General features: G+C 42.7%; 1 protein-coding gene and 1 non-coding gene across 2 annotated transcripts in view; both read right to left on the bottom strand.

Moving 5' to 3' along the window:
- The window catches only part of cp (ceruloplasmin), a 61640-nt gene extending 35369 nt beyond the window's left edge, over window positions 1–26271 (bottom strand). Inside the window, exons 1-13 of the mRNA XM_061975495.1 lie at window positions 26023–26271; window positions 20916–21160; window positions 17615–17827; window positions 17107–17280; window positions 16952–17043; window positions 11899–12061; window positions 11680–11818; window positions 11455–11594; window positions 10656–10796; window positions 10507–10551; window positions 10224–10438; window positions 6096–6246; window positions 5787–5999 (exon numbers count right to left, since the gene is read on the bottom strand). Of these exons, the coding sequence (XP_061831479.1) occupies window positions 5787–5999; window positions 6096–6246; window positions 10224–10438; window positions 10507–10551; window positions 10656–10796; window positions 11455–11594; window positions 11680–11818; window positions 11899–12061; window positions 16952–17043; window positions 17107–17280; window positions 17615–17827; window positions 20916–21160; window positions 26023–26183 (2092 nt within the window). The 5' untranslated portion in view covers window positions 26184–26271. The remainder of the gene's footprint in view (window positions 1–5786; window positions 6000–6095; window positions 6247–10223; window positions 10439–10506; window positions 10552–10655; window positions 10797–11454; window positions 11595–11679; window positions 11819–11898; window positions 12062–16951; window positions 17044–17106; window positions 17281–17614; window positions 17828–20915; window positions 21161–26022) is intronic.
- Window positions 15029–15111, bottom strand: trnal-cag (transfer RNA leucine (anticodon CAG)). Its single transcript has one exon. It is a non-coding gene; the product is annotated as a tRNA-Leu (tRNA).
- Window positions 26272–27287: the final 1016 nt, after the last annotated feature.

The raw sequence follows: 27287 nt of genomic DNA, 5'->3' as shown, positions 1-27287 counted from the left end.
TTACTGCCCCAAAGTATTGTGCAAATTAAAAAACAGAAATATAAGGAAGGTGACGGCGCCGTGTGAAGGCCTGTCGGAGACGAGGAAGGTGGCGGCTCCGTGGGAAGGTCCGTCGGAGACGAGGAAGGTGGTGGCGCCGTGTGAAGGCTCGCCGGAGACGAGGAAGGTGGCGGCGCCGTGTGAAAGCCCGCCGGAGACGAGGAAGGTGGCGGCGCCGTGGAAGGCTCGCCGGAGATGAGGAAGGTGGCTGCGCCGTGGGAAGGCCCGCCGGAGACGAGGAAGGTGGCGGCGCCGTGGGAAGGCCTGTCGGAGACGAGGAAGGTGGCGGCGCCGTGGGAAGGCCCGCCGGAGGCGAGGAAGGTGGCGGCGCCGTGGGAAGGCCCGCCGGAGACGAGGAAGGTGGCGGCGTCGTGTAAAGGCTTGCCGGAGGCGAGGAAGGTGGCGGCGCCGTAGGAAGGCCCACTGGAGACAAGGAAGGTGGCGGCGCAGTGGTAGGGCCCGCCAAAGACGAGGAAGGTAGCGGCGCCGTGGGAAGGCCCGCCGGGGACGAGGAAGGTGGCGGCGTCGTGTGAAGGCTTGCCGGAGACGAGGAAGGTGGCGGCGCCGTAGGAAGGCCCACTGGAGACAAGGAAGGTGGCGGCGCAGTGGTAGGGCCCGCCGAAGACGAGGAAGGTAGCGGCGCCGTGGGAAGGCCCGCCGGAGACGAGGAAGGTGGCGGCGTCGTGTAAAGGCTTGCCGGAGGCGAGGAAGGTGGCGGCGCCGCAGGAAGGCCCACTGGAGACAAGGAAGGTGGCGGCGCAGTGGTAGGGCCCGCCGAAGACGAGGAAGGTAGCGGCGCCGTGGGAAGGCCCGCCGGAGACGAGGAAGGTGGCGGCGTCATGTGAAGGCTTGCCGGAGACGAGGAAGGTGGCGGCGCCGTAGGAAGGCCCGCTGGAGACAAGGAAGGTGGCGGCGCAGTGGTAGGGCCCGTCGGAGACGAGGAAGGTGGCGGCGCCGTGGGAAGGCCCGCCGGAGACGAGGAAGGTGGCGGCGTCGTGTGAAGGCTTGCCGGAGACGAGGAAGGTGGCCGCGCCGTAGGAAGGCCCGCTGGAGACAAGGATGGTGGCGGCGCAGTGGTAGGGCCCACCGAAGACGAGGAAGGTAGCGGCGCCGTGGGAAGGCCCGCCGGAGACGAGGAAGGTGGCGGCGTCGTGTGAAGGCTTGCCGGAGACGAGGAAGGTGGCGGCGCCGTGGGAAGGCCCGCCGGAGACGAGGAAGGTGACGGCGTCGTGTGAAGGCTTGCCGGAGACGAGGAAGGTGGCGGCGCCGTAGGAAGGCCCGCCGGAGACGAGAAATGTGGCGGCGCCGTGGGAAGGCCCGCCGGAGACGAGGAATGTGGCAGCGCCGTGGGAAAGCCCGCCGGAGACGATGAAGGTGGCTGCGCCGTGGGAAGGCCCGCCGGAGACGAGGAAGGTGGCGGCGCCATAGGATGGCCCGCCGGAGACAAGGAACGTGGCGGCGCCGTGTGAAGGACCGCCAAAGACGAGGAAGGTGGCGGCGCCGTGTGAAGGCTTGCCAGAGACGAGGAAGGTGGCGGCGACGTGTGAAGGCCCGCCGGAGATGAGGAAGGTGGCGGCGGGCGCCATAGGAAGGCCCGCCGGAAACGAGGAAGGTGGCGGCGCAGTGGTAGGGCCCGCCGAAGATGATGAAGGCACCTCAGGAACTTGAGCGGCAGGCGAAGGAAGCAGCCGTGAAGCAGGACCCGGAACTGGAGGGGGACGAGTCAGGTGGCGGCGGCAAACGGAACGGGCGCCGGAAGTTGTCAGACCCGTCAGCGATCCTGTTCTGTCTCCCTGTAATGTTTGTCTGCTCTTGAATGGGATTGTGCTGAAAATCTTAATTTCCCCTCGGGGATTATTAAAGTAGTTCTAATTCTGATTCTTTGATGCGCCTTATAATCCAGGTCGCCTTTCGTATGAAAATAGACCCGAATAGACTTGCCCATCGGCAGTGCGCCTTAGACTCCGGTTAAAGTTAAAGTTAAAGTAGCAATGATAGTCACACACACACTAGGTGTGGTGAAATTATTCTCAAAAAATGTTAGAAACATCACAAAAAATATAACAAAAAATGTAGAAACGTCACTAAAGTATCATTAAAATATTACTAAAATATCACTACAATATCACAAAAAATGTAGAAACATCACAAAAAATATAACAAAAAATGTAGAAACGTCACTAAAAGTATCATTAAAATATTACTACAATATCACAAAAAATTTAGAAACATCACTAAAAGTACCACTAAAATATCAATAAAATATTACTACAATATTTATTTATATTTAGTGATACTTTTAGTGATGTTTCTAAATTTTCTATGATATTTTATTAATTTTTAGTGATACTTTTAGTGACATTTCTTCATTTTTAGTGATACCTTTAGTGATGTTTCTACATTTTTATGTTAAAATATTGAACAGGTGTTTACCTTATACCAATAAACATCTGTTCAGTATTTTAACATAAAAGTGTCTGATTACAACAATATCACCAAAAATGTAGAAACATCAGTGAAAGTATCACTAAAAATGTAGAAACGTATTTAAAAATATCACTACAAATGCAGACACGTCACTAAAAGTATCACTAAAATATCACTAAACAATGTAGAAACATCACTAAAAGTATCACTAAAATATCACTAAACAATGTAGAAACATCACTAAAAGTATCACTAAAATATCACTAAACAATGTAGAAACATCACTAAAAGTATCACTAAAATATTACAATATCTCAAAAAATTTTAGAAACCTCACAAAAAATATAACAAAAAATGTAGAAACGTCACTAAAAGTATCCATAAAATATCAATAAAATATTACTACAATATTTATTTATATTTAGTGATACTTTTAGTGATGTTTCTAAATTTTCTATGATATTTTATTAATTTTTAGTGATACTTTTAGTGACATTTCTTCATTTTTAGTGATACTTTTAGTGATGTTTCTACATTTTTATGTTAAAATATTGAACAGATGTTTACCTTATCCCAATAAACATCTGTTCAGTATTTTAACATAAAAGTGTTTGATTACAACAATATCACCAAAAATGTAGAAACGTCACTGAAAGTATCACTAAAAATGTAGAAACGTATTTAAAAATATCACTACAAATGCAGAAACGTCACTAAAAGTATCACTAAAATATCACTAAACAATGTAGAAACATCACTAAAAGTATCACTAAAATATCACTAAACAATGTAGAAACATCACAAAAAATATAACAAAAAATGTAGAAACGTCACTAAAGTATCATTAAAATATTACTAAAATATTACTACAATATCACAAAAAATGTAGAAACATCACAAAAAATATAACAAAAAATGTAGAAACGTCACTAAAAGTATCATTAAAATATTACTACAATATCACAAAAAATTTAGAAACATCACTAAAAGTATCACTAAAATATCAATAAAATATTACTACAATATTTATTTATATTTAGTGATACTTTTAGTGATGTTTTCAAATTTTCTATGATATTGTATTAATTTTTAGTGATACTTTTAGTGACATTTCTTCATTTTTAGTGATACTTTTAGTGATGTTTCTACATTTTTATGTTAAAATATTGAACAGATGTTTACCTTATCCCAATAAACATCTGTTCAGTATTTTAACATAAAAGTGTCTGATTACAACAATATCACCAAAAATGTAGAAACATCACTGAAAGTATCACTAAAAATGTAGAAACGTATTTAAAAATATCACTACAAATGCAGAAACGTCACTAAAAGTATCACTAAAATATCACTAAACAATGTAGAAACATCACTAAAAGTATCACTAAAATATCACTAAACAATGTAGAAACATCACTAAAAGTATCACTAAAATATTACAATATCTCAAAAATTTTTAGAAACATCACAAAAAATATAACAAAAAATGTAGAAACGTCACTAAAAGTATCATTAAAACGAGGAAGGTGGCGGCGCCGTGGGAAGGCCCGCCGGAGACGAGGAAGGTGGCGGCGCCTTGGGAAGGCTTGCCGGAGACGAGGAACGTGGCAGCGCCGTGTGAAGGACCGCCGCAGACGAGGAAGGTGGCGGCGCCGTGGGAAGGCCCGCCGGAGACGAGGAAGGTGGCGGCGTCGTGTGAAGGCTTGCCGGAGACGAGGAAGGTGGCCGCGCCGTAGGAAGGCCCGCTGGAGACAAGGAAGGTGGCGGCGCAGTGGTAGGGCCCGCCGAAGACGAGAAAGGTGGCGGCGCCGTGGGAAGGCCCGCTGGAGACGATGAAGGTGGCTGCGCCGTGGGAAGGCCCGCTGGAGACGAGGAAGGTGGCGGCGCCGTGGGAAGGCCCGCCGGAGACGAGGAATGTGGCGGCGCCGTGGGAAGGCCCGCCGGAGACGAGGAAGGTGGCGGCGTCGTGTGAAGGCTTGCCGGAGACGAGGAAGGTGGCGGCGCCGTTGGAAGGCCCGCTGGAGACGAGGAAGGTGGCGGCGCAGTGGTGGGCCCGCCGAAGACGAGGATGGTGGCGGCGCCATGGGAAGGCCCGCCGGAGACGAGGAATGTGGCGGCGCCGTGGGAAGGCCCGCCGGAGACGATGAAGGTGGCTGCGCCGTGGGAAGGCCCGCTGGAGACGAGGAAGGTGGCGGCGCCATAGGAAGGCCCGCCGGAGACGAAGAACGTGGCGGCGCCGTGTGAAGGACCGCCGGAGACGAGGAAGGTGGCGGCGCCGTGTGAAGGCTTGCCAGAGACGAGGAAGGTGGCGGCGACGTGTGAAGGCCCGCCGGAGACGAGGAAGGTGGCGGCGTCGTGTGAAGGCTTGCCGGAGACGAGGAAGGTGGCGGCGCCGTAGGAAGGCCCGCTGGAGACGAGGAAGGTGGTGGCGCAGTGGTAGGGCCCGCCGAAGACGAGGAAGGTGGCGGCGCCGTGGGAAGGCCCGCCGGAGACGAGGAATGTGGCGGCGCCGTGGGAAGGCCCGCCGGAGACGATGAAGGTGGCGGCGCAGTGGTAGGGCCCGCCGAAGACGAGGAAGGTAGCGGCGCCATGGGAAGGCCCGCCGGAGACGAGGAAGGTGGTGGCGTCGTGTGAAGGCTTGCCGGAGACGAGGAAGGTGGCGGCGCCGTAGGAAGGCCCGCTGGAGACAAGGAAGGTGGCGGCGCAGTGGTAGGGCCCGCCGAAGACGAGGAAGGTGGCGGCGCCATGGGAAGGCCCGCCGGAGACGAGGAATGTGGCGGCGCCGTGGGAAAGCTCGCCGGAGACGATGAAGGTGGCTGCGCCGTGGGAAGGCCCGCCGGAGACGAGGAAGGTGGCGGCGCCATAGGAAGGCCCGCAGGAGACGAGGAACGTGGCGGCGCCGTGTGAAGGACCGCCAAAGACGAGGAAGGTGGCGGCGCCGTGTGATGGCTTGCCAGAGACGAGGAAGGTGGCGGCGGGCGCCATAGGAAGGCCCGCCGGAGACGAGAAAGGTGGCGGCGCAGTGGTAGGGCCCGCTACTGCATTTGACCCATCACCCTTGATCACCCCCTGGGAGGTGAGGGGAGCAGTGAGCAGCAGCGGTGGCCACGCCCGGGAATAATGTTTGGTGATTTAACCCCCAATTCCCACCCTTGATGCTGAGTGCCAAGCAGGGAGGTAATGGCTCCCATTTTTACAGTCTTTGGTATGACTCGGCCGGGGTTTGAACGCACAACCTACCCATCTCAGGGCGGACACTCTAACCCTAACCCATTTATGCGCCCTATGGCCCGAATAATACGGTACAGCGAGTCACATACCCATGCTGTCTGGCTCCATGGTCACCGTGTGGGAGATGTGTGGGAAAACAGAAATGGTGTCCATTCTGTTTTGGCGGAAGATGAAGCGGTTTCCCTGGAAGTAAAAGCTGTTGATGTCCGTCTCTGAGCCCAGTCCCGACAGGTGCCACGTAACTTTGTCCCCCTTACACATGGTAAGGCCTTTCAGGTTCCCGTATACAAATCCATTGATGGCTAAGGGGAATAAAAAGAATGTTTTAACATTTTAGGTTGAAGTATTTAAGTACAATTAAGATAATACAGTAATTTACTTTAATTTACTTTACCTACCGTGCATTTTGTTGCTGTCAATAAAGCCCTCATCCTCCTTGTTAACCGTAGCGGGAGCCGTGGTGAAGGCCCGGATGTTATCATCTAGATACCAGCTCAGGTTTTCATCGAACACCGTAGCCAGCAGGTGGAACTCTTTATTATAGTTTTTCTATATTGGAGGGATAAAAGAGAAAGTGGAAAAAAAAAATGTTAAAAGCCCTTTATTCTGATTTTTAACACACTTTTCACTTGCGGGCGACAACATGCAGTAAACCACAATATGTCTAGTACTCTGTTTTTCAACCTTTTTTTGAGTCAAGGCACATTTTTTGCGTTGAAAAAATGCGGAGGCACACCACCAGCAGAAATCATTAAAAAACTAAACTCAGTTGACAGTAAAAAGTCGTTGTCGCAAATGTTGGGTATGACTTTTAAGCATTTAAGTCCCATCTTAAAACTCATTTGTATACTCTAGCCTTTAAATAGCCCCCCTGTTAGACCAGTTGATCTGCCGTTTCTTTTCTTCTCTCCTCTGCTCCCCTCTATCCCTTGTGGAGGAGGGGTGGGCACAGGTCCGGTGGCCATGGATGAAGTGCTGGCTGTCCAGAGTCAGGACCCGGGGTGGAACGCTCGCCTGTGCATTGGCTGGGAACATCTCTGCGCTGCTGACCCGTCTCCGCTCGGGATGGTGTCCTGCTGGCCCCACTATGGACTGGACTCTTACTATTATGTTCGATCCACTATGGACTGGACTCTCACACTATTATGTTAGATCCACTATGGACTGGACTCTCACACTATATGTTAGATCCACTATGGACTGGACTCTCACTATTATGTTAGATCCACTATGGACTGGACTCTCACTATTATGTTAGATCCACTATGGACTGGACTCTCACACTATTATGTTAGATCCACTATGGACTGGACTCTTACTATTATGTTGGATCCACTATGGACTGAACTCTCACAATATTATGTCAGACCCACTCGACATCCATTGCTTTCGGTCTCCCCCAGAGGGGGGGGGTTACCCACATATGCGGTCCTCTCCAAGGTTTCTCATAGTCATTCACATCGACGTCCCACTGGGGTGAGTTTTTCCTTGCCCTTATGTGGGCTTTGTACCGAGGATGTCGTTGTGGCTTGTGCAGCCCTTTGAGACACTTGTGATTTAGGGCTATATAAATAAACATTGATTGATTGATTGATTGATTGACTTTAAAGCATAACCAAGCATGCGTCACTATAGCTCTTGTCTCAAAGTCACCACCTGTCACATCACACCCTGACTTATAGAGTTTTTTTTGGTGTTTTCCTGTGTGTAGTGTTTTACTTCTTGTCTTGCGCTCCTTTTTTTTGTTTTGTTGGTATTTTCCTGTCGTAGTTTAATTTCTCCCCTGAGCGCTATTCCCCGCATCTACTTTCTTTTAGCAATCAAGAACATTCCAGTTGTTTTTATCCTTCTTTGTGGGGACATTGTCGATTGTCATGTCATGTTCGGATGTACTTTGTGGACGCCGTCTATGCGCCACAGTAAGTCTTTGCTGTCGTCCAGCGTTCTGTTTTTTGCTTACTTTGTAGTGTTGTACATCGTGTGATGGGTGATGAGCCAAGGAGACGCCAAGAGGAATCGTCAAACAAAAAGCTTTATTTTGTTTCAACGAGCCTCAGACTAGAACTGCAGCTCTAGGAGAAGAAGTGCCAGATCTCTTCATTCTGCTGTCTTGTCGGAACATTGTGTTCAGAGGTGGGTAGAGTAGCCAGAAATTGTACTCAAGTAAGAGTACTGTTACTTTAGAGATTTATTACTCAAGTAAAAGTAAGGAGTAGTCACCCAAATATTTACTTGAGTAAAAGTAAAAAGTATGTTGTGAAAAAACTACTCAAGTACTGAGTAACTGATGAGTAACATACACACTCATATCATATATATATATATATATATATATATATATATATATATATATATATGTATATATATATATATATATATATATATATATATATATATATATATATATATATATATATATACTGTATATGTATATATATATATATATATATATATATATATATATATATATATATATATATATATATACTGTATATATATATATATATATATATATATATATATATATATATATATATATATATATATATATATATACATATACATTGATATATACAGTATATAATTTATATGTATTTATTTTGATGTTTTTGTTTACATGTTAAAGGTGTTTTAATGAATATACATGCATGTTTAACATATAGATTCCTTTCTTTCATGAAGACAAGAATATAAGTTGGTGTATTACCTGATTGTGATGACTTGCATTGATTGTAATCAGACAGTAGTGATGATAACGTCCACGTTTTCAAATGGAGGAGAAGAAAAGTTCCTCCTTTCTGTCTAATACCACATGAAAGTGGTGGGTTTTTGGCATCTTATTTGTCCAGCTTCCATATTCGTTTTTATACACTTTACAAGAAATATATTGGCGTCAAACTCCTTAGCTTGCTAGCTTGTTTGCGCTGGCTTTCGTAGACTCTTATTTTGAAAGCGCAGGCGCGATGGAGCGGCACTTTTATTGTGAAGACAGGCTTTTGACGGGATGTACGGTTGAAATAAAAAAGTATCTTTTTTCCTTCACACTTTTGATTGATTGATTGAAACTTTTATTATTAGATTGCACAGTACAGTACACATTCCGTACAATTGACCACTAAATGGTAACACCCCAATACGTTTTTCAACTTGTTTAAGTCAGGTCATGTGACCACCTGGCTCTGTTTGATTGGTCCAACGTCACCAGTGACTGCATCTGATTGGTGGAACGAAGTGAAACGTCACCAGTAAGGCAGGCACTTTGAAGGTCTGTCTGACAGACCAAAACAAACAAAGCGTGCATTAACAGATCGATAAAAATTAGTAGCGAGCTGAATGTAGATAAAAGTAGCGGAGTAAAAGTAGCGTTCCTTCTCTATAAGCAGATGACATGGCACCCCAAACCATCACCCAACCATGCAAATTTTGCATTTCCTTTGGAAATCGAGGTCCCAGAGTCTGGAGGAAGACAGGAGAGGCACAGGATCCACGTTGCCTGAAGTCTAGTGTAAAGTTTCCACCATCAGTGATGGTTTGGGGTGCCATGTCATCTGCTGGTGTCGGTCCACTCTGTTTCCTGAGATCCAGGGTCAACGCAGCCGTCTACCAGCAAGTTTTAGAGCACTTCATGCTTCCTGCTGCTGACCTGCTCTATGGAGATGGAGATTTCAAGTTCCAACAGGACTTGGCGCCTGCACACAGCGCAAAATCTACCCGTGCCTGGTTTACGGACCATGGTATTTCTGTTCTAAATTGGCCCGCCAACTCCCCTGACCTTAGCCCCATAGAAAATCTGTGGGGTATTGTGAAAAGGAAGATGCAGAATGCCAGACCCAAAAACGCAGAAGAGTTGAAGGCCACTATCAGAGCAACCTGGGCTCTCATAACACCTGAGCAGTGCCAGAAACTCATCGACTCCATGCCACGCCGCATTAACGCAGTAATTGAGGCAAAAGGAGCTCCAACCAAGTATTGAGTATTGTACATGCTCATATTTTTCATTTTCATACTTTTCAGTTGGCCAACATTTCTAAAAATCCCTTTTTTGTATTAGCCTTAAGTAATATTCTAATTTTGTGACACACGGAATTTTGGATTTTCATTTGTTGCCACTTCAAATCATCAAAATTAAATGAAATAAACATTTGAATGCATCAGTCTGTGTGCAATGAATAAATATAATGTACAAGTTACACCTTTTGAATGCAATTACTGAAATAAATCAAGTTTTTCAAAATATTCTAATTTACTGGCTTTTACCTGTATATATATATATATATATGTATGAAATACTTGACTTGGTGAATTCTAGCTGTCAATATACTCCTCCCCTCTTAACCACGCCCCCAACCACGCCAGGCCCCACCCCCGACCACGCCCCCACCCCCCACCCCCCGAAATCAGAGGTCTCAAGGTTGGCAAGTATGCCCTATGGTCCGGAAAATATGGTAGATTTTTTTTCCCCCACATTCTACACAAGTCCATACAGTTAAAAAAAATAATAATACACACTCGGTTTTTGTACTCACCTGTGTTCCTTTCTTGAGCGATCCGGGTCGACAGACAAGCATTGGTCCAACTAGCCCGGAGCTGGTGTCTTTGACAGGGTCTACTCCGGAGTAGTACAGGTAGGTCAGACAGTCCGCCTCCCTCTGCACAGGCCCGGCACCAACAGGCACCAACCACTCGTAGGTGTGCGTCTTCCCTGGTGCTACCAGAGCAGCTGGAGGAGGAGTCACTGTTCCTGTTGCAGTATCAACATGTGGAACACTCCTCAATCAACATTAACATGTGATGCATGTTGTCACTTACGTCGTTCTCCTTTTAATTCCCTGAGTTTTTTTGCGGAGTAGGACTCTGTAAATGAATGCCAAAGCAGAGTGGATATATACATATAAACATACATACATAAGGTTTCACAATTAAATACATCGCTCATAATGCAGTCGCAGTGTTTTGACCTTCGAGCTCATTGTGATAGAGCGTCCCATCCTGCTCAATAGAGTACTGGACACCGTGAGCCTGTATTGAGTAAGGCCGACTGGCCTTGTTCTTAAACACCACCTTGATGGTGTCTTTCTCTTCAGCTCGCATCACGGGACCTAGAGGGGTCACAAAATGACATATATATACATATATATATATATATAAAATAAATACTTGAATTTCAGTGTTCATTTATTTACACATATACACACACATAACACTCATCTACTCATTGTTGAGTTAAGGGTTGAATTGTCCATCCTTGTTCTATTCTCTGTCACTATTTTTCGAACCATGCTGAACACCCTCTCTGATGATGCATTGCTGTGTGGCACGCACAAAAGTGCTTTCATCAAATGCACTAGATGGCAGTATTGTCCTGTTTAAGAGTGTCACAACATTGCTGTTTACGGCAGACAAACTGCTTTACGGTAGACGAAAACTTGACTGCTGTTGTTGTGTGTTGTTGCCGCGCTGGGAGGACGTTAATGAAACTGCCTAACAATAAACCCACATAAGAAACCAAGAACTCGCCCTCCATCATTCTACAGTTATAACGTGATTGGGCAGGCACGCTGTTTATATTGTGGACCTGAGTCCGTCTGAATTTCGGGAGATTTTCGGGAGAAAATTTGTCCCGGGAGGTTTTCGGGAGAAGCGCTGAATTTCGGGAGTCTCCCGGAAAATCCGCTTATAGTCAATGTGCAATCTACTAATACAAGTCTCAATCAATCAATCAATCAACACAGCTAATCACAAACCAGCCGACATTACCCAGAATTCCGAGGTGTATCTCTTCTGGGCTGCGTAGCATCTGTGTTAGAAAGCTGCCGTCAGTGTATTCCACGTAGCGAACCTTCTTGTAGCGACTTCCGATACGATCGCGACCTTTGGTCACGAACATGTCCGCTTCACTAAGCACACAAACACAAAAGTTCCCGTTAGAAAAAAAATCCAAAATAACCAAATGTGTGTTTGTGTGTGTGTGTGATGACGAACCCGTCAGTGGGAAGTGTCGGAGCGTAGTCCCAGACTTCTTCTTCTGCAGCAATGAAGAATTGTCTGAGCTCGCCGTACGGACGAGGTTTATGAACATTGGGGAAACATTTCCTGACCTCAAACATAGCCTGCATACCACCTTTGATTCATGATTAGAAAAAAAACAACATCAGTCCAAGAAGTCATTCCAAAAAAAAGTCCATAGGATGAAAGCCACACCCGTTAAATGGTCGTTAACAGTGCAGGTCAGCAGCCAGTGTCCGGGATTGTCTGCTACCATCTCGGCTGTGGTGCTGGAGCCCGGGAAAAGACTAACTGTGTCCGTGTGGTGATTTTCGCTGGAGAGGATCTGGCCGTGGAAATGAACTGAATGCATGTCCACCTGTCGCGAGAAAAAAAAATTTTTTGGGGGTCTCACTACAGTAAAGAATGCATCTGAACCCTGCGATATAGTACCCGAGCACACCTTTATGAACGGTACCATTACCGAGTCATACCAAAGACCAGAGGTGGGACCAAGTCATTGTTTTGCAAGTCACAAGTAAGTCTCAAGTCTTTGCCCTCAAGTCCGAGTCAAGTCCCGAGTCAAGACAGGCAAGCCCCGAGTCAAGTCCAAAGTCAAGACTGGAAAGTCTCAAGTCAAGTCCTAAGTCCTGCATTTTGAGTTTCGAGCCCTTTCAAGTCCTTTTAACCACAGACTAATATATTAACACAGATTGTGTATGCTTTTCAAACGCTGTATTTATTTATTAAAACAAGTGCATTTTAAATTGCAGGAAAGAAAATTGTGCTGACATTGCACTTTATAATAGCACTATTAACCAGTCATTTTAAACATTAACTCATTCCTTTACAGAACAAACACATTGAAAAATAAAGTGCAAATGTACTTATTTGTACAAAAGTGTTAACATTGACAAAACATGACATATACGTGAACATAACAAAAAAGTTTTACTTTTTATATGTCAGGGCCCTATGCTGCATTGCATTTGCAAAAGACCAAATTAGCCAAGAGTCTGTCAGTCATTTGTGCACGATGGGGGCGTAGTATGATGCCACCATGGCTGAAAACTCGCTCCACTGGAGCACTGGAGGCAGGCACTGCCAAGACTCTCATGGCCACTCGGAACAGTGAAGGAAGAGTCTTCATGTTCAATGCCCAGAACAAAAGGGGGGAGAGAGTTGTTTTGGGTTGGTGCACTACTTGTAAGTGTATCTTGTGTTTTTTATGTTGATTTAATTAAAAAAAGAAAAGAAAAAAAAATTATTTCTTGTGCGGCCCGATACCAATCGATCCACGGACCAGTACCGGGCCGCGGCCCGGTGGTTGGGGACCGCTGAGGTAAACAACCAACAGTATGTCAGAAAGCTAGCTAAAACAGTACACATATTCATAATATAGTATACATTTTAACTGACCTTTATTTTACTATTTTTGTCTTTTTTTAGGTTGCTAAAATACGCGGTGCTGCTGACCGCCGTCTAACGTTACGTGTGATATATTGACTAACGTAACCCTGCTTAAAAAAAATCACTGAACAAAAAGTATGAATAAGGTAGTGAACTGCAACAGATTCCCGTGTTTGCAATAACGTTATAACGTTAGCAGTGAGTTTACAGCCTCACTGATTTAACTACACAGCAAATAAAAGTCACGTTACTTAGCCAATAAACGTTATCTTACATTCAAAACTTACCGTTCTTTGTGCAACTTCAAATGCCGGACGAAGTTGGAAGTTGTTGCCTCTCCATCAGTCATTTTCGAACCGCATGTGTTACATACTGCAAACCGTTTTGTGTTGACCACCTCGTAATTTTTATACCCAAACAAAATTATTTTAGGTATCATTTTTTGTTCACTGGCGTGTGGTTTGGACATGTCTTCTTCGTTGGTTGTCCTGCAATTTGATTGGATGAATGCTGTGTGATGAAAACAAAGTAGATCTAATTTGATTGGCTGTTGTACTGAGAGCACACCAGCTGACACACGCAACGCTGATAGACAAGTACACAATGAAAAATACGGAGCGCTCCCGAATAACTTTTTCATCTTTGGGTTTTGGGGAAAGTAGCAAGTCATGTCAAGTCATGTCAATTCAAAAGGCTCAAGTCCAAGTGAAGTCACAAGTCATTGATGTTAAAGTCTAAGTCGAGTTGCAAGTCTTTTTACATTTTGTCAAGTCGAGTCTAAAGTCATCAAAATCATGACTCGAGTCTGACTCGAGTCCAAGTCATGTGACTCGAGTCCACACCTCTGCCAAAGACTATTAAAAATGGGAACCTGTCATGTCTGTGTAATCATGTTTTGTTTTAGTCATGTTTTGTTTAGTTATTGGACTCTTTAGTTTCTGGCTTTTCACTCCCTTGTCTTGTTTCCATGATAACCCATGAGTTTCACCTGTTCCACGTTTGGACTCATTGTGCACTCTTGTTTGTCACCATAGCAACCCATTAGTTTTCACCTGTCACGTCACGCACCTGTTTCACGTTTTGAGTCACGCACCTGTTTTCGTTAATCATGTCTGTAGTATTTAAGTTCATTGTTTTCAGTTTGTCTTTCTGGTGACATCCCGCATTTATGCTTCTGCACACTCTCCACACCCTTATGACCCTTGCTGCTCTTTTTTCATGCCCGTTCCATGCCAAGTAAGTTTTGTTTATTAAGCCACAGTTGGTGTTTTTTGTTGTTCATAGTTTCTTCCTTTGTGCAAGTATTTGTTTTCATAGCCAAGTCGTTTCTCCGCCACTGTGCGTGCTTTTCGTTTGTACTTTTTTGTAGTTATAGTGTTTAAATAAATCATGTATTCACCTTCACGCCACATCTGGTCCATTTCACTTGCACCTCGGGAGAACAAACCAAAGCCATAGTCCAAGTCTTGACAGAACCATTATCTCCCTGCCTGGCACTCAGCTTCAAGGGTTGGAATTGGGGGTTAAATCACCAAAAATGATTCCCGGGCGCAGCCACCGCTGCTGCTCACTGCTCTCCTCACCTCCCAGGGGGTGATCAAGGGTGATGGGTCAAATGCAGAGAATAATTTTGCCACACCTAGTGTGTGTGTGACAATCATTGGTAAAGTTAAAGTCCCAACGATTGTGTGGTGAAAGTATTCTCTGCATTTGACCCATCACCCTTGTTCACCACCTGGTTAGGTGAGGGGAGCAGTGAGCAGCAGCGGTGGCTGCGCCCGGGAATCATTTTTGGTGATTTAACCCCCAATTCCAACCCTTGATGCTGAGTGCCAAGCAGGGAGGTAATGGCTCCCATTTTTATAGTCTTTGGTATGACCTATCGATCTTAGGGTGGACACTCTAACCACTAGGCCACTGAGTCAGCAAAGTAGTTTGTCAGAAGTGGGATTCGAACCCACGCCTACAGAGTAGACTACGACCTGAACGTAGCGCCTTAGACCGCTCGGCCATCCTGCCTACCACTACTACTACATCCTGACCATCCTGGTACTGTGTTCATATTGTTGTTACTCAGCCAGCGTTTGTGGGTCTGATGGACCCGTTGCATTTTGTGGCTTTTAATGCCTCACAATCAAACACTTTTATGTTAAACTACTGAACAGATGTTTACCTTATCCCAATAAACATCTGTTCAGTATTTTTAGTTGTTTATGTGAGAGGATTTCAGTAGTGTGTATAAGAGTGTTTCAGTAGTGTGTACAAGAGTGTTTCAGTAGTGTGTGTGAGAGTGTTTCAGTAGTGTGTGTGTGTGAGAGAAAACATTTTAGTTGTTTATGTGAGAGCATTTCAGTAGTGTGTGTAAGAGTGTTTCAGTAGTGTGTGAGAGAAAACATTTCAGTTTATGTGAGAGCATTTCAGTAGTGTGTATACGAGTGTTTCAGTAGTGTGTGTGTGTGTGTGAGAGAAAACATTTTAGTTGTTCATGTGAGAGCATTTACTACTGAACAGATGTTTACCTTATCCCAATAAACATCTGTTCAGTATTTTAACATAAAAGTGTTTGATTGTGAGGCATTAAAAGCCACAAGATGCAACGGGTCCATCAGACCCACAAACGCTGGCTGAGTAACAACAATATGAACGTTGTCCTGACTTAAACATGTGGACAATGCTGAAGAAACAAGTCCATGTCAGAAAACCAACATATTTAGCTGAACTGCACCAATTTTGTCAAGAGGAGTGGTCAAAAATCCAAGCAGAAGCTTGTGGATGGCTACCAAAAGTGCCTTATTGCAAATTATTCCCGAGCGTGGCCACCGCTGCTGCTCACTGCTCCCCTCACCTCCCAGGGGGAGGAACAAGGGGGATGGGTCAAATAATAGGATAATTTCTAATGACTATCAGTGGTACTTTACCTTTTAACTTTAACATGACATGAAGAGAATATGAATACTTTTAGATATTTAGGGAAAGTCAATTAAAAACATAATTGCATCTTTAATTATAATCATGATTTCTGGTTATGTTAGGCCAGCAGAGAAGGCTTTGGCACACCACCGCTTTATTCACACAGTCTTTGTGGTAAATGAGCTCCAGTTCTGTAGATGTCAAGAGGGGGCGCCATAACGAGTCTGCCGGTGAAAAGGAGGCGTTCCAAGTACAGTTAGTTACAAATGTATAAATATAAAAATGTGACATATAAATAAATCAAGAATTTGTATAGATAAACGTGTATTCGTAAATATATTTTTGAGATTTGAATATGAATATGCTTGATTTTGTATTTGTATTGAATTTGCATATGTGGATCGCTTTTTTGCTTTTGTGTCGATGAGACATTCCTCCCACAAACCAGATGCACGAATAAATGTGACCTACACACTCCCCTGAACATCCAGCAGAGGGCACTGCAGCCAGAGCGGTCTGGGTCACGGACATGGTCGGACACTGGCGAGCCAATCAGAGGCACACTAGGGAGGGTCATATGATGATTGATATATGATGATGATTTGACACACATTGCACTGATAAGAGATCAGTATCTACATCGGGACAAGGTCATGAAACGGCATTGATACAATAAAATAAGCAGCGAGCGCGGTCTTTCAGATGAACTGGATGAATTAGCACTAGCTAATACAACGCTAACGTTAACAAGCTCAGGCCCGTTGCGTGTTCTCTCTGTAAAGACGTGGATTGTTTTTGTGCAGAGAACTCCGGGCATTTTGCATATAATGCTTATAATGCTCTGTGACCCAGACCGCTCTGGCTGCAGTACCCTCTTCTGGTTGTTTAGGGGAGTGTGTTTTGAAGTAATATACTGTACTGCGCACTAAAAAAAACATGAATGAATCACCTCATTGCCTAAGCCAAACATATGCCAGTGGATTTTGTTCCCTTGGCACATAGTCAGTCCAGGAAGATTGCCGTACAGGAATCCGTTGATACCTGCAACACAGTTGGCATGTATTTATCTTTTGAAAAAACAAAAAACAGACGCTCTCGTCTTACCGTGCATCTTGTTACTCTCAATGAAGTCTTCATCCTCTTTCAGACCTCTAGCAGGGTTTGTGATATGCGTCCTGATGTTTTCATCCAGGTACCAGCTGAAGTTCTCATCCGACACCAGGAACATGAGAGCGTAAACGTAGTCCGCCGCACTGTCCCCGTGCACGTCCAGGGTTCCTATGTGAGTGAGATCAGAAACGTTTCCAACTTGATCAATAACTCCAAGGCATGTAATCAATATGTTAAAATACAAACAGGTTGTGTCGCTAGAAATGTGTGAAGGTGCTCAGTAGTAGCAGAAAACTGGACATTACACCGAATTGGTCATTTTTCAACCATCAATCTGATAATACACATGTTGAACCACTCAAAATTGGTAAATGTAAATGCTAAATGTAAACTGTGGTCAACCTGCACATCAATGCAGTTTCTATGCCGCTAGACAAAGCTCATGACAGCCATGACATTATGTTCTTTACAAGTGTATGTAAACTTTGGACCAGGACTGTACCTGTCTTACAGACGATGAGGGGCCCGATCAGTCCTGAGTTGATATCTTTTGGCGTGGCGACATGGGAGTGGTAGAATCTGGTCAGGCAGTTGCTTTCAGTGACTGTGGGGCTGTGGGACTGCGGCAGAGACCACTCATACGTGACTGCTGCACCAGGAGCCACCGAGTCGTCTCGCTTCAGGTCCGGTGAGGTAGCATCTGGGTACAACGCTCCTAAGGGTCCGGAAATAAGACAGTGGACGTGTTGAACGTTGTGTATGAGGGGCCGTTAGGGACATTATTTAGAATGACCTCTTACATACAGTACCGAAATGCTCTCATACAAACAACTGAAATGTTTTTCTCTCACACACACTACTGAAACACTCTTATACACACTACTGAAATGCTCTCACACAAACAACTGAAATATTTCAGTAGTGTGTGTGAGAGAAAAACATTTCAGTTGTTTATGAGAGCATTTCCGTAGTGCGTATAAGAGTGTTTCAGTAGTGTGTATAAGAGTGTTTCAGTAGTGTGTGAGAGAAAACATTTTAGTTGTTTATGAGAGCATTTCAGTAGTGTATATAAGAGTGTTTCAGTAGTGTGTGTGAGAGAAAACATTTTAGTTGTTTATGAGAGTATTTCAGTAGTGTGTATAAGAGTGTTTCAGTAGTGTGTGTGTGTGTGTGTGTGTGTGTGTGTGTGTGTGAGAAAACATTTTAGTTGTTTATTAGAGCATTTCAGTATTGTGTATAAGAGTGTTTCAGTAGTGTGTGTGGGAGAATACATTTTAGTTGTTTATGTGAGATCATTTCAGTAGGGTGTATAGGAGGTTTTCAGTAGTGTGTGTGTGTGAGAGAAAACATTTTAGTTGTTTATGTGAGAGCATTTCAGTAGTGTGTATAAGAGTGTTTCAGTAGTGTGTATAAGAGTGTTTCAGTAGTTGTGCGAGAGAAAACATTTTAGTTGTTTATGTGAGAGCATTTCAGTAGTGTATAAGAGTGTTTCAGTAGTATGTGTGAGAGAAAAACATTTCAGTTGTTTATGTGAGAGCATATCAGTAGTATGTATAAGAGTGTTTCAGTAGTGTATGAGAGAAAACATTTTAGTTGTTTATGAGAGCATTTCAGTAGTGTGTATAAGAGTGTTTCAGTAGTGTGTGTGAGAGAAAACATTTCAGTTGTTTACGAGAGCATTTCAGTAGTGTGTATAAGAGTGTTTCAGTAGTATGTGAGAGAAAACATTTTAGTTGTTTATGAGAGCATTTCAGTAGTGTGTATAATAGTGTTTCAGTAGTGTGTGAGAAAACATTTCAGTTGTTTATGTGAGAGCATTTCAGTAGTGTGTATAAGAGTGTTTCAGTAGTGTGTGTGTGAAATAAAACATTTCAGTTGTTTATATGAGAGCATTTCAGTAGTGTGTATAGGAGTGTTTCAGTAGTGTGTGTGTGAGAGAAAACATTTCAGTTGTTTATGTGAGAGCATTTCAGTAGTGTGTATAAGAGTGTTTCAGTAGTGTGTGTGTGTGTAAAAGAAAACATTTCAGTTGTTTATGTGAGAGCATTTCAGTAGTGTGTATAAGAATGTTTCAGTAGTGTGTGAGAGAAAACATTTTAGTTGTTTATGTGAGAGCATTTCAGTAGTGTGTATAAGAGTGTTTCAGTAGTGTGTATAAGAGTGTTTCAGTAGTGTGTGAGAGAAAACATTTTAGTTGTTTATGTGAGAGCATTTCAGTAGTGTGTGTAAGAGTGTTTCAGTAGTATGTATAAGAATGTTTCAGTAGTGTGTGTGAGAGTGTTTCAGTAGTGTGTGTGAGAGAAAACATTTTAGTTGTTTATGTGAGAGCATTTCAGTAGTGTGTGTAAGAGCGTTTCAGTAGTGTGAGAGAAAACATTTCAGTTTATGTGAGAGGATTTCAGTAGTGTGTATAAGAGTTTTTCAGTAGTGTGTGTGTGAGAAAACATTTCAGTTGTTTATGTGAGAGCATTTCAGTAGTGTGTATAAGAGTGTTTCAGTAGTGTGTCTGAGAAAACATTTCAGTTGTTTATGTGAGAGCATTTCGGTAGTGTGTTTTTTAGAGTGTTTCAGTAGTATGTATAAGAGTGTTTCAGTAGTGTGCGATAGAAAACATTTCAGTTGTTTATGTGAGAGCATTTCAGTAGTGTGTATAAGAGTGTTTCAGTAGTGTGTATAAGAGTGTTTCAGTAGTGTGTGAGACAAAACATTTCAGTTGTTTACGTGAGAGCATTTCAGTAGTGTGTATAAGAGTGTTTCAGTAGTGTGTGTGAGAAAACATTTTAGTTGTTTATGTGAGAGCATTTCAGTAGTGTGTATAAGAGTGTTACAGTAGTGTGTGTGAGAAAACATTTCAGTTGTTTATGTAAGAGCATTTCGGTAGTGTGTATAAGAGTGTTTCAGTAGTGTGTATAAGAGTGTTTCAGTAGTGTGTGCGAGACAAAACATTTCAGTTGTTTACGTGAGAGCATTTCAGTAGTGTGTATAAGAGTGTTACAGTAGTGTGTGTGAGAAAACATTTCAGTTGTTTATGTGAGAGCATTTTGGTAGTGTGTATAAGAGTGTTTCAGTAGTGTGTATAAGAGTGTTTCAGTAGTGTGTGCGAGACAAAACATTTCAGTTGTTTACGTGAGAGCATTTCAGTAGTGTGTATAAGAGTGCTTCAGTAGTGTGTGTGTGTGTGTGTGTGTGTGTGTGTGTGTGTGTGTGTGTGTGTGTGTGTGTGTGTGTGTGTGTGTGTGTGTGTGTGTGTGTGTGTGTGTGTGTGTGTGTGTGTGTGTGTGTGTGTGTGTGTGTGTGTGTGAAAGAAAACATTTTAGTTGTTTATGTGAGAGCATTTCAGTAGTGTGTATAAGAGTGTTTCAGTAGTGTGTGTGAGAAAACATTTCAGTTGTTTATGTGAGAGCATTTCAGTAGTGTGCATAAGAGTGTTTCAGTAGTGTGCGAGAGAAAGCATTTCAGTTGTTTATGTGAGAGCATTTCAGTAGTGTGTATAAGAGTGTTTCCGTAGTGTGTGTGTGAGAAAACATTTCAGTTGTCTATGTGAGAGCATTTCGGTAGTGTGTATAAGAGTGTTTCAGTAGTGTGTATAAGAGTTTTTCAGTAGTGTGTGCGAGACAAAACATTTCAGTTGTTTACGTAAGAGCATTTCAGTAGTGTGTATAAGAGTGTTTCAGTAGTGTGTGTGAGAAAACATTTCAGTTGTTTATGTGAGAGCATTTCGGTAGTGTGTTTTTTAGAGTGTTTCAGTAGTGTGTGTGAGAGGTCATTCTGAATAGTTGTGTGTGACATCATCCATTCCTCACCTTCGCTGCCCTTGCTGTAGTTCAGTCCGTGTGGGTGGATGCTGTACGGTCTCGATGCGGCGTTCTTAAGGTGGACAACCACCGTGTCCCCCTGCTCCGCCATCAGCAGGGGCCCCAGATATCCCAGCCAGTCTTGTTTCTTCACCTCGGTCCTGTACGCGACGTCGCTGTACTGCTTGTACACCGCCTTCTTGTAGGTGGGGCCGATTCGCTGGGGGCCTTTTTTAAGAAAGACCGCAGCTTCTCTGCAGAGACGTTTAAGGACTGAGTATATTCGTACGCTACTACTAAAATAAATACTGTGGTCCTTGAAGATTGGGGGACTATTGCAGATGGGATTCATGGCTCTTTGGAGCCGTATCTTGAGGAGCCATATAGTAATATAGTTGTTGTTTTTAATTATTATTATTATTGTTTATTAATCAAGGAAACATTTTTTACAGCTTGTCCTTTACAATTTTAACAAAATAATAGAATAGAAAATACATAACATGTTAATGCATACGTCAGCAGACTAATTAGGAGTCTTTGTTTGTTTACTTACTACTTTAAAAATGTTCACTATTTTATTAAGGACTACATTGTTATTCGATTGCAATAAGAAACTTATGTTTAATGTACCCTAAGATTTCTTTTCAAAACAAGAAAAGCCCCAAAATACATTTTAGTACCGGTACCAAAATATAGTTATCGGGACAACCCTAATTCCAATTAAATAATAAGAATAATAATAATATATTTTATTTGTAAAATCACTTTACATTGAACAAACAATCTCAAAGTGCTATAGTGCATTTAAAAAACAACAACCACAAATAGCTGCCCCCGAGTGAAATAAATAGTAAAATAAAATAAGAACTAGAACAGCCTAACTAGCACACATAAATCTATCAAAAGGCTTTTTTTTTTTTTTTTTTTTAAAGAAGGGTTTTTAAGCTTTTTTAAAAGCATCCACAGTCTGTGGAGCCCTCAGGTGGTCAGGGAAAGCATTCCACAGACTGGGAACGGCGGAGCAGAAAGCCCGGTCTCCCATGGTTCGGAGCTTTGTCCTCAGAGGTTGGAGGAGGTTAGCCTGTCCGGAGCGGAGGTGTATTAAAACAAATATTACTCTATTTGTGGGAATTACTCTAAAACATTGCCTATAAATGTATTTTTGTTGTGTTTCCATTGCAAGCATTCCAAAAGCGACATCACGAGTTAGAATTTCCCCCCCGCCCAATAAACATAGTAGCAAAAGAGCATTTTAACAATGCAGAATAAAATACATAAATAATTACCGTATTTTCCGCACCATAAGCCGCCCTGGGTTATAAGCCGCGCCTTCAATGAACGGCATATTTCAAAACTTTGTCCACCTATAAGCCGCCCCGTGTTATAAGCCGCATCTAACTGCGCTAAAGGAATGTCAAAAAAACAGTCAGATAGGTCAGTCAAACTTTAATAATATATTAAAAAACCAGCGTGATGTGGGCGCGCATGGAGTCGTATATCAACATGGACGGAGCTGCGTGAAAAAAGCCACCCGGCCTCTTCGCGTAAACTTCCCTTAACCACTCGCTCATCTTTTCTTCATCCATCCATCCCTTCGAGTTAGCTTTTATGATGACGCCGGCTGGAAAGGTCTCTTTTGGCAAGGTCTTCCTTTTGAATATCACCATGGGTGGAAGTTTCTGGCCATTAGCATGGCAAGCTAGAACCACAGTGAAGGACGACTTCTCATTCCCTGTGGTGCGAATATTCACCGTACGTGCTCCCGTTGTATCCACAGTGCGGTTCACAGGAATATCAAAAGTCAGTGGAACCTCGTCCATGTTGATCATGTTCTCTGGCCGGATCTTTTTTTTCAGCTATCTTGTTTTTACAATATGCACGGAAAGTAGCCAGCTTTTCTTGAAAGTCTTTAGGCAGTTTCTGTGAAATAGTAGTCCGTGTGCGGATGGAGAGATTGCGTCTTTTCATGAACCGGAAACCTGTCGCTTAGTAGGAGCCATTTTGTGGTCTTTACAGATGTAAACACACAAAGGAAATGAAACGTACGGTGATATCCGCGCGCTTTTTCTTCTTCTACGGGGGCGGGTGGTTGCTTACAGTAGAAGAAGAAGCGCTTCCTGTTCTATGGGGGCGGGTGCTTACCTTGGCGGTTGCTTGCCGTAGAAGAAGAAGCGCTTCCTCTTCTACGGGGAAAAAAGATGGCGGCTGTTTACCGTAGTTGCGAGACCGAAACTTTATGAAAATGAATCTTAATATTAATCCATATATAAAGCGCACCGGGTTATAAGCCGCACTGTCAGCTTTTGAGTAAATTTGTGGTTTTTAGGTGCGGGCTAATAGTGCGGAAAATACGGTAATATATTTTATTTGTAAAAGCACTTTACATTGACCAAACAATCTCAAAGTGCTATAGTGCATTTAAAAAAAAACAACCACAAATAGCTGCCCCCAACGAGTGAAATAAATAGTAAAATAAAATAAGAACTAGAACAGCCTAATAGCTAGAACTAGCACACATAAATCTATTAAAATTTTTTTTTTTTTTAAAAGAAGGGTTTTTAAGCTTTTTTTTAAAAGCATCCACAGTCTGTGGAGCCCTCAGGTGGTCAGGGAAAGCATTCCACAGACTGGGAGCGGCGGAGCAGAAAGCCCGGTCTCCCATGGTTCGGAGCTTTGTCCTCTGAGGTTGGAGGAGGTTAGCCTGTCCGGGGCGGAGGTGTATTAAAACAAATATTACTCTATTTTTGGGAATTACTCTAAAACATTGGCTATAAATGTATTTTTGTTGTGTTTCCATTGCAAGCAGGGGCGCCGCTAGGGATTTTGGGCCCCATGAAAAGAATCTTTACAGGGCCCCCAACACAGTGTCATTATTTTTTTCTGTATTATAATTTCATCATCATTAGGGGCCTCTCTGGGCCCCCCTCCATCATGGGCCCCTAGAATCCGTCTCCTTTACCCCCCCTTTTCGGCGCCCCTGATTGCAAGCATTCCAAAAATGACATCACGAGTTAGAATTTCCCCCCCGCCCCCGCCCAATAAACATAGTAGCAAAAGAGCATTTTAACAATACAGAATAAAATACATAAATAGTTAGTAGAAAAATAAATGTATAAAAGTATAAACAAAACTAGAATTGGGACGTAATAACAATGTGAATACAACATACTACCCACCTAGTGTGAATCTAAATTAAAAAAAATATATATATATATATATACAATTTAAAATAAGTAGTTAAAGAAATAACTAAACCTAGCGGCATTTGGAATCGCTTGTTTGTCACACATGCTAATTCATCCCGACAAGCCTTTTTTGCCCGTTTCCCTGCTCTTCAGGGGAAAATCCCTGCGAAATAGGCTTGTAGGGATGATATAGCATCTGTGTTTTTTCCTGACCTAACGTACATACATACATACATACATACATACCAGTGACGTGCGGTGAGGTTGACGGCTGGTGAGGCACTGACTTCATCACAGTCAGATTTACAAACATATGAACCCTAAAGAGTATCTTATTCACCATTTGATTGGCAGCAGTTAACGGGTTATGTTTAAAAGCTCATACCAGCATTCTTCCCTGCTTGGCACTCAGCATCAAGGCTTGGAATTGGGGGTTAAATCACCAAAAATTATTCCCGGGCGTGGCCACCGCTACTGCTCACTGCTCCCCTCACCTCCCAGGGGGTGATCAAGGGTGATGGGTCAAATGCAGAGGACAAATTTCATTTGTGTGACAATCATTGGTACTTTAACTTAACTTTAACTTTACACATACAAACTGTAGCACACAAAAAAGCACATTTACTGAAAAAAAAAACGTTATTATGGTCTTACCTTTACTTATAAATGAAGTCCATAACTAAAGCCCTCACTTCAACTTTCCACGTGCAAGATTGAATCTATTTAAAAAAGTGTAACCGAGGGTTTATAAATGTCGCCTATACTGTATGAAACCACAAAATAACAAACACGGAGGCTCCAGTTCACACGAGGACCACTTTATTTACATTCTTTCAAAAACCTCCGCTCCACTCCAACGTGTCATCACTTCCGCTCTTAGCGCCTTCAAAATAAGAGCTCAAGGCATATACTGTATAACAGCGCATAACAGGAACTTAACATCACAAAGAGGAAAGCCCATGAAAATAGGTTACAAAAGTTATTTAATAAGAAGCCAAAAAGTGCAAAAACAATAATGTTCGTGTTGGAGGAGTTGTGAATTAGGTACACCTGCAGTCTGCAGGTGTACCTAATGTTGTGGCCCTGCAGTCATTCACAACTCCTCCAACACCAACATTATTGTTTTTGCACTTTTTGGCTTCTTATGAAATAACTTTTTTTAAATAGATTCAATCTTGCACGTGGAAAGTTTAAGTGTGGGCTTTAGTTGATATAACAATTCTACGGCGGGGGTGCAGGAGGCGAGCCTCACACAGTGCGTCTTTTGCAGCCGTTTTATGATCGCTCAGCACAAGAAATACGTTACCCACATACAGTTGTTGACAAAATACACTGTACATTATATACCTCAGCTAACTAAACTATGGAAATGTATAATATAATTCATATAGCAATACAGTCTCACTGCACAGCAGGCCAGCAGTTAGCCGAGTCATTGCGCAATCCATGTTGAGGCACTGAGTGACGTGCCTCAACTGGCTGCTGTTCACCGCACCGTCTCTTCTCGGTATTTGAACGGCAAATGTGAAAATTCAGCGATTTTGAATAAAAATAATCTAAAACTGGTGAAGTTAAATGGAAAATAACTTTATAGTATAATCACTGGATACATATAACAATTTAATTAATTTTTTTTCTTTTTACATTTTTTTTTCTTTCCATGACTGCACGTCACTAATACATACATACATACATACGATTTCAATCCCAGGAACACCAGGCCTACTTTTGACCCAGCACATTTGCTCACATTTTCAGTAGAGCCATAATAAATTCATAAAAGAAGCAAACTTCTTGAATGTTTTTTGTGACCAACAAGTATGTGCTCCAATCACTACATCACAAAAAAACAAGAGTAGTAGAAATGATTGGAAAGTCAAGACTACAGTAACCTGGACGCATTTCTGAATATTTGGCATTCTTAAGCTTACTCATCCTCCTGGAGCGAGCGGTTGTGTATGAGGTTCATTCCAGTCGGCGCATAGTTCCACTCAACTTCCTCGATCCTGAGGAAATACTCCCTCTTCATCCCAGAAACACAAAGCGATCCACAGCACAGCAGACAAAACAGACCCAAGGCTAACGGCGCCATTTGGACCAAGTAGTTGTGACTCTTCAGAGTGTCCAAAACTGAGCTGAGGGCAGACGATCCAGACCACCGAGTGTTCCCGGTCGCTTTCTCATTGATTTTTGGGTGCACTTTGTCTTTATACTTGCTCAACTGACGGTCAATAGTGGTCAGAGAGGGTCACTGACTCATGTCTGACTTACATAAGATATGGAATTATCTGTTAATTCTGTGCTTTGTTTTCTCTCGAAGAAATGTTATGTTTTTTAAAAAAAACACAAAAAAAAGTCAACAACACCCGCAGCCCGTCTTCAAATAGTACTTAAAAAAAATCTGCAAAAAAAACGGTCATCTACTGGCAGCTACGGCTGCCAAACGAAAACCATACAATTAAAGTAAAACATTGTAAACCAAATAATGATCAAAAACATTATATTTACAGAAATTTTCATGTAACGTTTTGCGGAAAAATATCATAATTTTACAGATTTTTACTAAATTATTCAGATCAACCACCTTTAATAAAGTGACGACGCAAACAGTTCTGCAGAAAAATACCTTTATTCTACATTGTCAGTATGGACATAGACTTTTATATAACAAGCTACATATTTAATGAAAGATAATTACTGCAATTTTACATGAATTTGAAAGTAATTTAAGAAAACAGAAAATGCTATGTATAATTAATTTGGTATTTTTCTGTAAAAAAATAGAAATATACATAGTTTGTCATTACTAGCATATTACTTAAAATAACAGGCAAACTGTTTATTTACAGATAGTCTTCAATTCTACAGTGTCATAAACTATTTAAAAAAAATTGAAAAATTACAGTAGAAATTTAGAGTAAATTAACCATAAAAATAGGAATTTTTTTTACAGTGTATGGAGGTACATGCCGTGTTGTGGACACTCATGAACACAAACAAAAGCTTCATCTCTACAACTTGTGGTTATTTCTTTCCTGTTCGTGTTCATGCTGACTTGCTCGTGACTTACTGTCGAAGGTTTCAAAGGACGGTGAAAAGTCAACAACACCCGCAGCCCGTCTTCAAATAGTACTTAAAAAAAATCTGTAAAAAAAACGGTCATCTACTGGCAGCCAAACGAAAACCATACAATTAA

This window comes from Nerophis lumbriciformis, linkage group LG14, assembly GCF_033978685.3.
Source record: "Nerophis lumbriciformis linkage group LG14, RoL_Nlum_v2.1, whole genome shotgun sequence".
Taxonomy (NCBI): Eukaryota; Metazoa; Chordata; class Actinopteri; order Syngnathiformes; family Syngnathidae; genus Nerophis; species Nerophis lumbriciformis.
The sequence above is the reverse complement of the archived record's forward strand: the minus strand, read 5'-3'. Positions and strand labels throughout refer to the sequence as shown.